We start from the raw sequence: 15,332 nt of genomic DNA on the forward strand, positions 1-15,332 counted from the left end.
GAAACACTTAAAGGACTACTTCTGCACTTATCTAGAGGAGGAGGGTTACCAGATGAAGACTGACCTGATGCGCACACACAGAGACAGAGAGAGAGAGAGAAACAGAGAGGCAGAGAGGCAGAAAGAGAGAGAGGCAGAGAGGCAGAAAGAGAGAGAGAGGCAGAGAGACAGAAGTCCCTGCACTTACCCTTGGGGAACACCAACAGTGAATAGTCATGTAGAGACAAAAGCATCATGGTACATATTTAATAAGAGGCATGTGATATGTTGTAATGTTATGAGCTCTGACCTCGTCTGGTTTCAGAACAGAGTGTCTCTGACCTCGTCTGGTTTCAGAACAGAACAGAGTGTCTCTGGCCTCGTCTGGTTTCAGAACAGAGTCAGACGTTTTGTAGTAACACAGATGGATAAATACAATGCATCCAAACAGCAGACTGTTCAAAAGGCATTCAAAAGAAGAATACAATAAAAAGAAAAAACTCAAAAACAACCTGATGGCCACACAGGTAAACCTGCACGTAGGTCAGAAGAAGTACACTACAATCAGATATCTTTTGGGGCTCCATTGTCTTTCTATTGTAATGGTTGCGGTACTGTATTTCAAAAACATGCTGAAATAGAGCAAGAAACTCGAATGACATCAAGACTGTGGACATACCAAAACGAACACAATCCAAATTGGTATAAATAGGCAGCTTGCAGGTTTAGGCGTGTGGCAATAGGATATCTTACAAATACAAAACATTACTTATTAAATATGCTGCTACATTGACTTGTATTCCTTTATATAGAACATTGACCCTACTTTATAATAGTAATTATTTATAAATCTGACTTTTTACATAAGACTCTCTCCATTGGTCCCTTAAGGCTTGCTAAGCTGAAATGTCAAGCAGTTCACACAGTGATACTATGTTGTTTTTCTTCCGTAAACATACATTCTTATTGTAGTAGAAAAAGTTGCCACAAAAAAAAAAAAAACATTGGAAACCTATGGCTTAGTAAAAATCCATTTTCTATATTTAAATGAATGTACCTCACCTTGTTTAGTCTTTGAAGAGACATGTGCCATCACACACTTTGAAAAAAAAAAAAGAAAGTGAAATCCAACAATGCATGATTATAGAACAACTCCAGTAATGAGTAGTTGTTTCCTTCTTCCTTAAAGCCACCTTGGAGGGGGGTTTAGTGTAGTCCAGTGGGTAGTACTAGCACCTCTATCAGTCTGGTATTCAGTGAGTCATTAGAGCTTTCCCATACAGAGCAGAGAGAGAGATACAGAGGGAGAGACATCCCTTGAGTAGATGGCCGTTGTGGCCGTTGTGGTTGCCCTAGGCAGCGTGGCGAGGTCACGTTCTATATTTTCATAGGAGGGTTTACTCCATGCTGCTCCTTCAGCTCTGAGAGGGTTTACTCCATGCTGCTCCTTTAGCTCTGAGAGGGTTTACTCCATGCTGCTCCTTCAGCTCTGAAAGGGTTTACTCCATGCTGCTCCTTCAGCTCTGAAAGGGTTTACTCCATGCTGCTCCTTCAGCTCTGAGAGGGTTTACTCCATGCTGCTCCATCAGCTCTGAGAGGGTTTACTCCATGCTGCTCCTCCAGCTCTGAGAGGGTTTACTCCATGCTGCTCCATCAGCTCTGAGAGGGTTTACTCCATGCTGCTCCTCCAGCTCTGAGGGTTTACTCCATGCTGCTCCTTCAGCTCTGAGGGTTTACTCCATGCTGCTCCTTCAGCTCTGAGAGGGTTTACTCCATGCTGCTCCTTCAGCTCTGAGAGGTTTTACTCCATGCTGCTCCTTCAGCTCAGAGGGTTTACTCCATGCTGCTCCTTCAGCTCTGAGAGGGTTTACTCCATGCTGCTCCTTCAGCTCAGAGGGTTTACTCCATGCTGCTCCTTCAGCTCTGAGAGGGTTTACTCCATGCTGCTCCTCCAGCTCTGAGAGGGTTTACTCCATGCTGCTCCATCAGCTCTGAGAGGGTTTACTCCATGCTGCTCCTCCAGCTCTGAGAGGGTTTACTCCATGCTGCTCCTCCAGCTCTGAGAGGGTTTACTCCATGCTGCTCCTCCAGCTCTGAGGGTTTACTCCATGCTGCTCCTTCAGCTCTGAGAGGGTTTACTCCATGCTGCTCCTCCAGCTCTGAGAGGGTTTACTCCATGCTGCTCCTCCAGCTCTGAGAGGGTTTACTCCATGCTGCTCCTTCAGCTCTGAGAGGGTTTACTCCATGCTGCTTCTTCAGCTCTGAGAGGGTTTACTCCATGCTGCTCCTTCAGCTCTGAGAGGGTTTACTCCATGCTGCTCCTTCAGCTCTGAGAGGGTTTACTCCATGCTGCTCCTTCAGCTCTGAGAGGGTTTACTCCATGCTGCTCCTTCAGCTCTGAGAGGGTTTACTCCATGCTGCTCCTTCAGCTCTGAGAGGGTTTACTCCATGCTGCTCCTTCAGCTCTGAGAGGGTTTACTCCATGCTGCTCCTTCAACTCTGAGAGGGTTTACTCCATGCTGCTCCTCCAGCTCTGAGAGGGTTTACTCCATGCTTCTCCTCCAGCTGAGGGCTTCTGTCAATAGTCCATACAATCTCACACAGGCACAAACCAACATGAGGGTTGAAGGGGTAGGTTTAAAGCAGTGGCACCAGTTAACACCTGGCTTGGAAGGCATGGTGGCGACTGTCGAGCTGTTGTAGTTGACGTTGTTGTAGCAGCAGAACAGAGTATATAAAATAGATACACTATCTATATTGCATATGTCATAGCATGTTCGCCAAGACTGAATGAGGTCATGTCCGGTTGGTTGGAGACTGAATGAGGTCATGTCCGGTTGGTTGGAGACTGAATGAGGTCATGTTCGGTTGGTTGGAGACTGAATGAGGTCATGTCCTGTTGGTTGCAGACTAAATGAGGTCATGTCCGGTTGGTTGGAGACTGAATGAGGTCATGTCCGGTTGGTTGGAGACTGAATGAGGTCATGTCCGGTTGGTTGCAGGCTGAATGAGGTCATGTCCTGTTGGTTGCAGGCTGAATGAGGTCATGTCCTGTTTGTTGCAGACTGAATGAGGTCATGTCCTGTTGGTTGCAGACTGAATGAGGTCATGTCCTGTTGGTTGGAGACTGAATGAGGTCATGTCCTGTTGGTTGGAGACTGAATGAGGTCATGTCCTGTTTTGTTTTTTTTTGCAAACAATCTAAGCAAATAAGTTAAACAGACCTGTAGTCCCTCGGTACAGTGACACATAGAGAAAAGAGGGAGAAACACACGGTGTAACATGCTCTGGAGAGACGAGTCCACAGCACACCAGCATCTCTCCATGGAAACACACACAAATAACTACAATAAAATGATTGTTAATAAAGTACCAGATGGTCCTAAATAAAAGTAAAGTTTGTTGGTTCAGTCTTTTTCAAGGGCGGTTCTCGTCGAGTCCGAGCCACCGCAGCCAGTGACAGAATGTAACAGACTTGTTGTTTTGAATGAAGGCATTGGTGGTGTTTTGATCATCTCTTCCTCCGGTTTACAGATGGGTCTGTGGCAGGGCGGGACTACGGCTGTCTGTAATCACTGTTATAGGTCCTTCACGAGCACTGGGTGAGGGAGATCCCACCAATCGTCAGGACAGGGGGTGGGATCTGAACTGACACAGGTTGGTGGTGGTGTGTAGTGGGGGACAGCTTTAGCACCCAGCCATACCACTTCTCTCCCAACACACTCTCTGACAACATCCCTCCATCAGATCCATCCACCTCTGTGAGACACAAAATCGCGCCGGTCGGCACGGCGACAAATATAAGGATGACCGCGTTTAGAGAGGGATTGGGTGGGGGGGGGGGGGTATCAGAGTAAAACTTCACCATGCTGCATCGCCTCCCCTTTCAAACCAAGAGGAGGAGCAGCCTGAAGAGAACTAACGATGGTGAGGAAAATAATAATATTCAGAGTAATATAATAAGACTAAGGAAAGGTCTACATCTTGATGCCCTCTGATTGGCTGAGCTGGGACAGGGTCTTCTTGATGCGCAGCGCTGTGAGGCGGGCGGCTCCGTTGGCGTACCAACACTCCCTCATGATCTTAGCCATCACCCGCAGAGCCTGGAGGGAAGGAGAGAGTACGGGAGTTAAGGATAACTTGATAAAACATCACTAAAAAGACTGTAGCGGTAATGTGTAGGAGTCCTTTTAATCATGGATATGATATTACATTTAAAAAGAACTGTGAGGTTTTGTATTTCCAGCACCACAGAGCGAGGCAATGTACCAGTGTGTGTCACACACACCCACACACCCTCAATCAAACGCAGAGACGCCAGGGCTTTTTTAATCGTTTCCACTTTTAGACTCCTGAGAGAATGTGACCACTGGGCAGACAAGGTTACCCAATACCTACCTCCTCAAAACCAGGACCTCTCCACTGCTAATTGCTCAATCCTCTAAAGCTTGTTTAAGAAGGTAACAGTTTGTTTTGGGGGGGGGGGGGGGGGCTGGAATAAGACGCTGAATCATTTTCCTGCCAGCCTTGTAAACAGCATCTGTGTTCAGCCCATCATTTGTCTACATTTCTCAGAGGCCTGTCGAGGACGTCATCTTGGGGATTTCCACCAGTGCTTATTAAGACAGAGTGCACTCATTTGAACTAACTGTGACAAATACCACTCCGTAGCCTTCTGACAAGTAGGCCTCTCTGACACATCTCCTACAGTACAGCATCTCCTACAGTACAGCCCACGTCAGAGTCTCTCGTATGTGCTCCTGTTGTTTGTAACTGTTCAACATTATTACTCAAGCATTTGCATAAACACGACATTTATTTAAAAAAATATATATATATTTTTTTTAACCTTTATTTAATGTGGACACCCGTTCAAACTGGTGGATTCGGCTATTTCAGCCACACCCGTTGCTGACAGGTGTATAAAATCGAGCACACAGCCACGCAATCTCCATAAACAAACATTAGCAGTAGAATGGCCTTACTGAAGAGCTCAGTGACTTTCTAAGTGGCACCATCAATTAGTCCAATGTCTGCCCTGCTAGAGCTGCCCCGGTCAACTGTAAGTGCTGTTATTGTGAAGTGGAAACGTTTAGGAGCAACAACGGCTCAGTCGCGAAGTAGTAGGCCACACAAGCTCACAGAACGGGACCGCAGAGTGCTGAAGCACATAGAGCGTAAAAATCCTCTGTCCTTGGATGTAACACTCAATACCGAGTTCCAAACTGCGTCTGGAAGCAACGTTAGCACAGAACTGTTCGTCGGGAACTTCATGAAATGGGTTTCCATGGCCGAGCAGCCGCACACAAGCCTAAGATCACCATGCGCAATGCCAAGCGTCAGCTGGAGTGGTGTAAAACTTGCCTCCATTGGACTCTGGAGCATTTGAAACGCGTTCTCTGGAGTGATGAATTACACTTCACCATCTGGCAGATCGACTGACGAATCTGGGTTTGAAAAAAAGTCTCTCTCAGAATACCAAAACTGCCCTAGCAGGCCCACTTCCTGTATGGTCTGTCTGCAAAGGAAGTCCTCTGAGAAGTCCTTACGATAGTAATCTGTACCTCTGGCCATGCGCCTGGAGATCATGCTAAACTACACCACTGTCTGTTTGGAGAGTGGGCCCTCCCACCAACACTGTCTGTTTGGAGACTGGGCCCCAAGGTGGTCCCCCCCATCTGTGTTTACGGCCTGACCTGTGAAGGAGCGGTGGATGCTGAGACACCATCTGCCCATTCGCACATTAAACCACCTCAGCCGTAGATAGCTTCAATGACAGCCATGAGAGAAGAGGAGTCGTAAAATGACTGAAATATTTACAGTACCAGTCATAAGTTTGGACACGCCTACTCATTCAAGGATTTTTATTATTTTCTACATTGTAGAATAATAGTGAAGACATCAACACTATGAAATAACACATATGGAATCATGTAGTAACCAAAAAAGTGCTAAAAAAGATTCTTCAAAGTAGCCACCCTTTGCCTTGATGACAGCTTTTCTTTTAACCTTTATTTAACTAGGCAAGTCAGTTAAGAACAAATTCAAATGTTCAATGACGGCCTAGAACAGTGGGTTAACTGCCTTGTTCAGGGGCAGAGCGACAGATTTTTACCTTGTCAGCTCGGGGATTCGATCTTGCAACCTTTCGGTTACTAGTCCAACGCTCTAACCACTAGGCTACCTGCCACCCCAAATAGTGCTATCTTCTGTATACCACCCCTACCTTGTCACAGCACAACTGATTGGCTCAAACGCATTAAGAAGGAAAGAAATTCCACAAATTAATTTTTAACAAGGCACACCTGTTAATTGAAATTCGTTCCAGGTGACTACGTAATGAAGCTGGTTGAGAGAATGCCAAAAGGGCTGGAATGTATTTGGCTAAGGTGTATGTAAACTTCTGACTTCAACTGTAAAAATGTGCACACACACGCACACAGCATTCAGAACCCTTGACTTTTTCCACATTTTGTTACATTACAGCCTTATTCTAAAATGGATTCAATAAATAAATAATTCTCTCCTACACACAATAGCCGATACATTTTTGCAAATGTATTACAATAAAAAACAGAAATACCTTATTTACACAAGTATTCAGACAAGTATTCAGACCCTTTGCTATGAGACTCGAAATTGAGCTCAGATGCATCCTGTTTCCAATGATCATCCTTGACATGTTTCTACAATTTGGAGTCCACCTACCGTAAATTCAATTAGACATGACTTGGAAAGGCACACACCTGTCTATATAAGGTCCCACAGTTGACAGTGCACGTCAGAGCAAAAACCAAACCATGATGTCGAAGGAATTGTCCGTAGAGCTCAGAGACAGGATTGTGTCAAGGCACAGATCTGGGGAAGCGTAGCAAAACATTTCTGCAGCATTGAAGGTCCCCAAGAACACAGTGGCCTTCATCAATTTTAAATGGAAGAAGTTTGGAACCACCAAGACTCTTCCTAGAGCTGGCCGGCCAAACTGAGCAATCAGGGGAGAAGTGCCTTGGTCAAGGTGGTGGTCACACTGAAGGAGCTCCAGAGTTCCTCTGTGGAGATGGGAGAACCGTCCAGAAGGACAACCATCTCTGCAGCACCACCAAAATCAGGCCATCATGGTAGAGTGGCCAGACAGAAGCCACTCCTCAGGAAAAGGCACATGACAGCCCACTTGGAGTTTGCCTAAAGGTACCTAAAGGACTCTAACCATGAGAAACAAGATTCTCTGGTCTGACGAAACAAAGATTGAACACTTTTGCCTGAATTCCAAAGGAAACCGGTCACCATCCCTACGGTGAAGCATGGTGGTGGCAGCATCATGCTGTGGGGATGTTTTTCAGCAGCATGGTCTGGGAGACTACCAGGATTGAGGGAAAGATAAACGGAGCAAAGTACAGAGAGATCCTTGATGAAAACCTGCTCAGAACCTCAGACTGAGGCAAAGGTTAACCTTCCAACAGGACAACAACCCTAAGCACACAGCCAAGACAACGCAGGTGTGGATTCGGGACGAGTCTCTGAATGTACTTGAGTGAACCTCAGAACCCAGACTGAATCCGATCGAACATCTCTGGAGAGACATGAAAATAGCTGTGCAGCGACGCTCCCCATCCAACCTGACAGAGCTTGAGAGGATCTGCAGAGAAGAATGGGAGAACCTCCCCAAATACAGGTGTGCCAAGCTTGTAGCGTCATACCCAAGAAGACTCAAGGCTGTAATCGCTGCCAAAGGTGCTTCAACAAAATATTGAGTAAAGGGTCTGAATACTTATGGAAATGTGAAATCAAAAAACCTGTTTTTGCTTTATCATTATAGGGTATTGTGTGTAGATTGATCAATTATAGAATAAGGCTGCAACGTAACAAAATGTGGAAAAAGTCAAGGGGTCTGAATACATTCCCAAATGCACTGTATATAGATAGACCTAGTGTTTCTATATACATATAAAGGGAGGTTAACCAGATACAGTTTAAGCAGGTTGAATGTCTTGACATCCTGTGTTAGTTGTATTGTAAGTATGAGTGTGATCAATTGGCATTGATTTGTTACCATGCTTAATATTTGTGTTGTCTACCAAAAAAAATACATTTTGGTATGGGGGAGGGGGGGGGGGGGGGGGGGCAACAGTGATGTCTGAGATCAAGATTCTCAAATGCATTTTCTGGCCAAACCATAAATATATCTTCAAATCTAAATGTTTTTATATAGCCCTTCTTACATCAGCTGATATATCAAAGTGCTGTACAGAAACCCAGCCTTAAACCCCAAACAGCAAGCAATGCAGGTGTAAAAGCACTATTTATGCCAATTAGACAGTCATTTTGGTTATCAGGGACAGAGTTCTCAGGGTCTTGTCACGGTGTTGTGTTAATAACAGATTCAGCTCAGTCTTAACATCTTGGCGGCCATTTAGGCCAGGTCATAGCTGCCAGATTAGATTACAGGATTTTATTACTTGTGGATTGACTCTAATCTAATGTATCAGTTTTTACAGTCAATAAACAGGGACACCAATAAACAAGGGGGGGACAGAAAGAGAGCGTAAAGAGAGAGGAGGAGACAGAGAGACCGAAAGAGACAGAGAGACCGAAAGAGACAGAGAGACCAAAAGAGACGAAAGGGTGTCAAGTAAAATGAGAGTGTGAAGCGGGAAAAGTTGAGACGGCGAGAGAGGGAGAGTTGCTTCACACTTACTTCCCCTAGGGTGGGAGGTAACCTTTATTTAACTAGACAAGTCAATTAAGAAAAAAATCTTATTTTACAATGACGGCCTGCCCCGGACAAACCCTCCCCTAACCCGGACGACGCTGGGCCAATTGTGCGCCTCTTATGTGACACGTGAGTCTTACTGAGATAGATGGACACATTGGAGAGTCTCAGGTTTGTGGGCTGTGATCTTTCTTGTTTTAAAACGCACCGTGAGGCAGACAGTAGCTCGGAAAGACTATCTGGAGAGAAATCCTCTCGTGTGGATTTTCAGTTGAGGAAATTGGCAAGTTATTATAGCCGCATCAAAGAGAAGACGCTACACATTCCCACGAGGTGATTCCCACTTCAGAACTAGGAATGTGAAAGGTTTAAAAACCAAAGATAAATGTGTGTACACGCGTCACCTACCTCACAGCTCTGCCACCTGTTTGGAATGTTGGGTCGTAGCTTCTGATCACACACCACCCGCCTCATCTCCTCCACAGAAGGGTCTGACTGCACCAGGTCATGGTATGGCAGCTGGTAGTCTTCGACGATGCCTGACGCAAAACACGTCAGAAGCGTTAAAATACATCACAATAGCTGACAGAGTGCAATACAAAAAAAATAAACTTTATTGTTCCTCAATGGAAAATTGTGTTTTCCCTCTTCTTAATATACATCAAAAGTAGCTCATAAGTAGCTCATGGTCTGCGGCCTCACATCCGCAGACCATGTGTATCCATGCCAGCCCAGGACTTTCACATCCGGACTCGAACATCTACTGGATAACTGAGTGACTATAGGGGAGGGGGGCAACACACATACCTGTCAGAACATCTACTGGATAACTGAGTGACTATAGGGGGGGGGGGGGGCAACACATACCTGTCAGAACATCTACTGGATAACTGAGTGACTATAGGGGGGGGGGGGCAACACACATACCTGTCAGAACATCTACTGGATAACTGAGTGACTATAGGGGGGGGAGGGGGGGCAACACACATACCTGTCAGAACATCTACTGGATAACTGAGTGACTATAGGGGGGGGGGGGGGCAACACACATACCTGTCAGAACATCTACTGGATAACTGAGTGACTATAGGGGGGGGGGGGGGGGCAACACACATACCTGTCAGAACATCTACTGGATAACTGAGTGACTATAGGGGGGGGGGGGGGCAACACACATACCTGTCAGAACATCTACTGGATAACTGAGTGACTATAGGGGGGGGGGGGCAACACACATACCTGTCAGAACATCTACTGGATAACTGAGTGACTATAGGGGGGGGGGGGGGGGGCAACACACATACCTGTCAGAACATCTACTGGATAACTGAGTGACTATAGGGGGGGGGGGGGGGCAACACATACCTGTCAGAACATCTACTGGATAACTGAGTGACTATAGGGGGGGGGGCAACACACATACCTGTCAGAACATCTACTGGATAACTGAGTGACTATAGGGGGGGGGGGGGGGGGGCAACACACATACCTGTCAGAACATCTACTGGATAACTGAGTGACTATAGGGGGGGAAACACACATACCTCTCAGAACATCTACTGGATAACTGAGTGACTATAGGGGGGGGGGGGGAAACACACATACCTGTCAGAACACCTACTGGATAACTGAGTGACTATAGGGGGGGTGGGGGGGCAGCACACATACCTGTCAGAACATCTACTGGATAACTGAGTGACTATAGGGGGGGGGGGGCAACACACATACCTGTCAGAACATCTACTGGATAACTGAGTGACTATAGGGGGGGGGGGGGGGGGAAACACACATACCTGTCAGAACATCTACTGGATAACTGAGTGACTATAGGGGGGGGGGGGGGGCAACACACATACCTGTCAGAACATCTACTGGATAACTGAGTGACTATAGGGGGGGTGGGGGGGGGCAGCACACATACCTGTCAGAACATCTACTGGATAACTGAGTGACTATAGGGGGGGGGGGCAACACACATACCTGTCAGAACATCTACTGGATAACTGAGTGACTATAGGGGGGGGGGGGGGGCAACACACATACCTGTCAGAACATCTACTGGATAACTGAGTGACTATAGGGGGGGTGGGGGGGGGCAGCACACATACCTGTCAGAACATCTACTGGATAACTGAGTGACTATAGGGGGGGGGGCAACACACATACCTGTCAGAACATCTACTGGATAACTGAGTGACTATAGGGGGGGTGGGGGGGGGCAGCACACATACCTGTCAGAACATCTACTGGATAACTGAGTGACTATAGGGGGGGTGGGGGGGGGGGGCAACACACATACCTGTCAGAACATCTACTGGATAACTGAGTGACTATAGGGGGGGGGGGGCAACACACATACCTGTCAGAACATCTACTGGATAACTGAGTGACTATAGGGGGGGGGGGGCAACACACATACCTGTCAGAACATCTACTGGATAACTGAGTGACTATAGGGGGGGGGGGGGCAACACACATACCTGTCAGAACATCTACTGGATTACTGAGTGACTATAGGGGGGGGGGGGGGCAACACACATACCTGTCAGAACATCTACTGGATAACTGAGTGACTATAGGGGGGGGGGGGGGGCAACACACATACCTGTCAGAACATCTACTGGATAACTGAGTGACTATAGGGGGGGGGAGGCAACACACATACCTGTCAGAACATCTACTGGATAACTGAGTGACTATAGGGGGGGGGGCAACACACATACCTGTCAGAACATCTACTGGATAACTGAGTGACTATAGGGGGGGGGGCAACACACATACCTGTCAGAACATCTACTGGATAACTGAGTGACTATAGGGGGGGGGGGGCAACACACATACCTGTCAGAACATCTACTGGATAACTGAGTGACTATAGGGGGGGGGGGGGGGCGACACACATACCTGTCAGAACATCTACTGGATAACTGAGTGACTATAGGGGGGGGGGCAACACACATACCTGTCAGAACATCTACTGGATAACTGAGTGACTATAGGGGGAGGGGGGCAACACACATACCTGTCAGAACATCTACTGGATAACTGAGTGACTATAGGGGGGGGGGGGGCAGCACACATACCTGTCAGAACATCTACTGGATAACTGAGTGACTATAAGGGGAGGGGGGGCAACACACATACCTGTCAGAACATCTACTGGATAACTGAGTGACTATAGGGGGAGGGGGGGCAGCACACATACCTGCCAGAGAGCATCGACTGGCTATCTCCCAGAACACCAAGCCCATGGCGTAGATATCTGCCCTCTTAAACGACTCAAAATGCTTCATGTTTATCGAGTCGTCTAGCACCTCTGGTGCCATATACCTGGAGGGAGAGAGACCATAATGTTGGTTAGATATACCTGGAGGGAGAGAGACCATAATGTTGGTTAGATATACCTGGAGGGAGAGAGACCGTAATGTTGGTTAGATATACCTGGAGGGAGAGAGACCATAATGTTGGTTAGATATACCTGGAGGGAGAGAGACCATAATGTTGGTTAGATATACCTGGAGGGAGAGAGACCATAATGTTGGTTAGATATACCTGGAGGGAGAGAGACCGTAATGTTGGTTAGATATACCTGGAGGGAGAGAGACCGTAATGTTGGTTAGATATACCTGGAGGGAGAGAGACCGTAATGTTGGTTAGATATACCTGGAGGGAGAGACCATAATGTTGGTTAGATATACCTGGAGGGAGAGACCATAATGTTTGTTAGATATACCTGGAGGGAGAGAGACCATAATGTTGGTTAGATATACCTGGAGGGAGAGAGACCATAATGTTGGTTAGATATACCTGGAGGGAGAGAGACCATAATGTTGGTTAGATATACCTGGAGGGAGAGAGACCGTAATGTTGGTTAGATATACCTGGAGGGAGAGAGACCATAATGTTGGTTAGATATACCTGGAGGGAGAGAGACCGTAATGTTGGTTAGATATACCTGGAGGGAGAGAGACCGTAATGTTGGTTAGATATACCTGGAGGGAGAGAGACCATAATGTTGGTTAGATATACCTGGAGGGAGAGAGAACGTAATGTTGGTTAGATATACCTGGAGGGAGAGAGACCGTAATGTTGGTTAGATATACCTGGAGGGAGAGAGACCGTAATGTTGGTTAGATATACCTGGAGGGAGAGAGACCGTAATGTTGGTTAGATATACCTGGAGGGAGAGAGACCGTAATGTTTGTTAGATATACCTGGAGGGAGAGAGACCATAATGTTGGTTAGATATACCTGGAGGGAGAGAGACCATAATGTTGGTTAGATATACCTGGAGGGAGAGAGACCGTAATGTTGGTTAGATATACCTGGAGGGAGAGAGACCGTAATGTTGGTTAGATATACCTGGAGGGAGAGAGACCATAATGTTGGTTAGATATACCTGGAGGGAGAGAGACCATAATGTTGGTTAGATATACCTGGAGGGAGAGAGACCATAATGTTGGTTAGATATACCTGGAGGGAGAGAGACCATAATGTTGGTTAGATATACCTGGAGGGAGAGAGACCATAATGTTGGTTAGATATACCTGGAGGGAGAGAGACCGTAATGCTGGTTAGATATACCTGGAGGGAGAGAGACCGTAATGTTGGTTAGATATACCTGGAGGGAGAGAGACCGTAATGTTGGTTAGATATACCTGGAGGGAGAGAGACCGTAATGTTGGTTAGATATACCTGGAGGGAGAGAGACCGTAATGTTGGTTAGATATACCTGGAGGGAGAGAGACCGTAATGTTGGTTAGATATACCTGGAGGGAGAGAGACCATAATGTTGGTTAGATATACCTGGAGGGAGAGAGACCGTAATGTTGGTTAGATATACCTGGAGGGAGAGAGACCGTAATGTTGGTTAGATATACCTGGAGGGAGAGAGACCGTAATGTTGGTTAGATATACCTGGAGGGAGAGAGACCGTAATGTTGGTTAGATATACCTGGAGGGAGAGAGACCGTAATGTTGGTTAGATATACCTGGAGGGAGAGAGACCATAATGTTGGTTAGATATACCTGGAGGGAGAGAGACCATAATGTTGGTTAGATATACCTGGAGGGAGAGAGACCGTAATGTTGGTTAGATATACCTGGAGGGAGAGAGACCGTAATGTTGGTTAGATATACCTGGAGGGAGAGAGACCATAATGTTGGTTAGATATACCTGGAGGGAGAGAGACCATAATGTTGGTTAGATATACCTGGAGGGAGAGAGACCATAATGTTGGTTAGATATACCTGGAGGGAGAGAGACCATAATGTTGGTTAGATATACCTGGAGGGAGAGAGACCGTAATGTTGGTTAGATATACCTGGAGGGAGAGAGACCGTAATGTTGGTTAGATATACCTGGAGGGAGAGAGACCGTAATGTTGGTTAGATATACCTGGAGGGAGAGAGACCGTAATGTTGGTTAGATATACCTGGAGGGAGAGAGACCGTAATGTTGGTTAGATATACCTGGAGGGAGAGAGACCGTAATGTTGGTTAGATATACCTGGAGGGAGAGAGACCGTAATGTTGGTTAGATATACCTGGAGGGAGAGAGACCATAATGTTGGTTAGATATACCTGGAGGGAGAGAGACCGTAATGTTGGTTAGATATACCTGGAGGGAGAGAGACCGTAATGTTGGTTAGATATACCTGGAGGGAGAGAGACCGTAATGTTGGTTAGATATACCTGGAGGGAGAGAGACCATAATGTTGGTTAGATATACCTGGAGGGAGAGAGACCATAATGTTGGTTAGATATACCTGGAGGGAGAGAGACCATAATGTTGGTTAGATATACCTGGAGGGAGAGAGACCGTAATGTTGGTTAGATATACCTGGAGGGAGAGAGACCGTAATGTTGGTTAGATATACCTGGAGGGAGAGAGACCGTAATGTTGGTTAGATATACCTGGAGGGAGAGAGACCGTAATGTTGGTTAGATATACCTGGAGGGAGAGAGACCGTAATGTTGGTTAGATATACCTGGAGGGAGAGAGACCGTAATGTTGGTTAGATATACCTGGAGGGAGAGAGACCTTAATGTTGGTTAGATATACCTGGAGGGAGAGAGACCGTAATGTTGGTTAGATATACCTGGAGGGAGAGAGACCGTAATGTTGGTTAGATATACCTGGAGGGAGAGAGACCGTAATGTTGGTTAGATATACCTGGAGGGAGAGAGACCGTAATGTTGGTTAGATATACCTGGAGGGAGAGAGACCGTAATGTTGGTTAGATATACCTGGAGGGAGAGAGACCATAATGTTGGTTAGATATACCTGGAGGGAGAGAGACCATAATGTTGGTTAGATATACCTGGAGGGAGAGAGACCGTAATGTTGGTTAGATATACCTGGAGGGAGAGAGACCATAATGTTGGTTAGATATACCTGGAGGGAGAGAGACCGTAATGTTGGTTAGATATACCTGGAGGGAGAGAGACCATAATGTTGGTTAGATATACCTGGAGGGAGAGAGACCATAATGTTGGTTAGATATACCTGGAGGGAGAGAGACCGTAATGTTGGTTAGATATACCTGGAGGGAGAGAGACCGTAATGTTGGTTAGATATACCTGGAGGGAGAGAGACCATAATGTTGGTTAGATATACCTGGAGGGAGAGAGACCGTAATGT

The 15,332-nt window shown here is 46.5% G+C and overlaps 1 protein-coding gene across 4 annotated transcripts in view; it reads right to left on the bottom strand.

Annotated features, from left to right (window-relative positions):
- Positions 1-230: 230 nt before the first annotated feature.
- Positions 231-15,332, bottom strand: part of LOC139583296 (TGF-beta receptor type-1-like) — an 87,659-nt gene continuing 72,557 nt past the window's right edge. For 2 of the 4 annotated variants that reach the window (XM_071414204.1, XM_071414206.1), the window contains 3 exons: positions 11,895-12,019; positions 9,098-9,228; positions 231-4,082 (listed from right to left, as the gene is read on the bottom strand). In XM_071414204.1, the coding sequence (XP_071270305.1) occupies positions 3,957-4,082; positions 9,098-9,228; positions 11,895-12,019 (382 nt within the window). In that variant the 3' untranslated portion in view covers positions 231-3,956. The remainder of the gene's footprint in view (positions 4,083-9,097; positions 9,229-11,894; positions 12,020-15,332) is intronic. The other 2 variants (XR_011676524.1, XM_071414205.1) reach the window with 2 other exon arrangements.

Source organism: Salvelinus alpinus, chromosome 8, assembly GCF_045679555.1.
Source record: "Salvelinus alpinus chromosome 8, SLU_Salpinus.1, whole genome shotgun sequence".
Taxonomy (NCBI): Eukaryota; Metazoa; Chordata; class Actinopteri; order Salmoniformes; family Salmonidae; genus Salvelinus; species Salvelinus alpinus.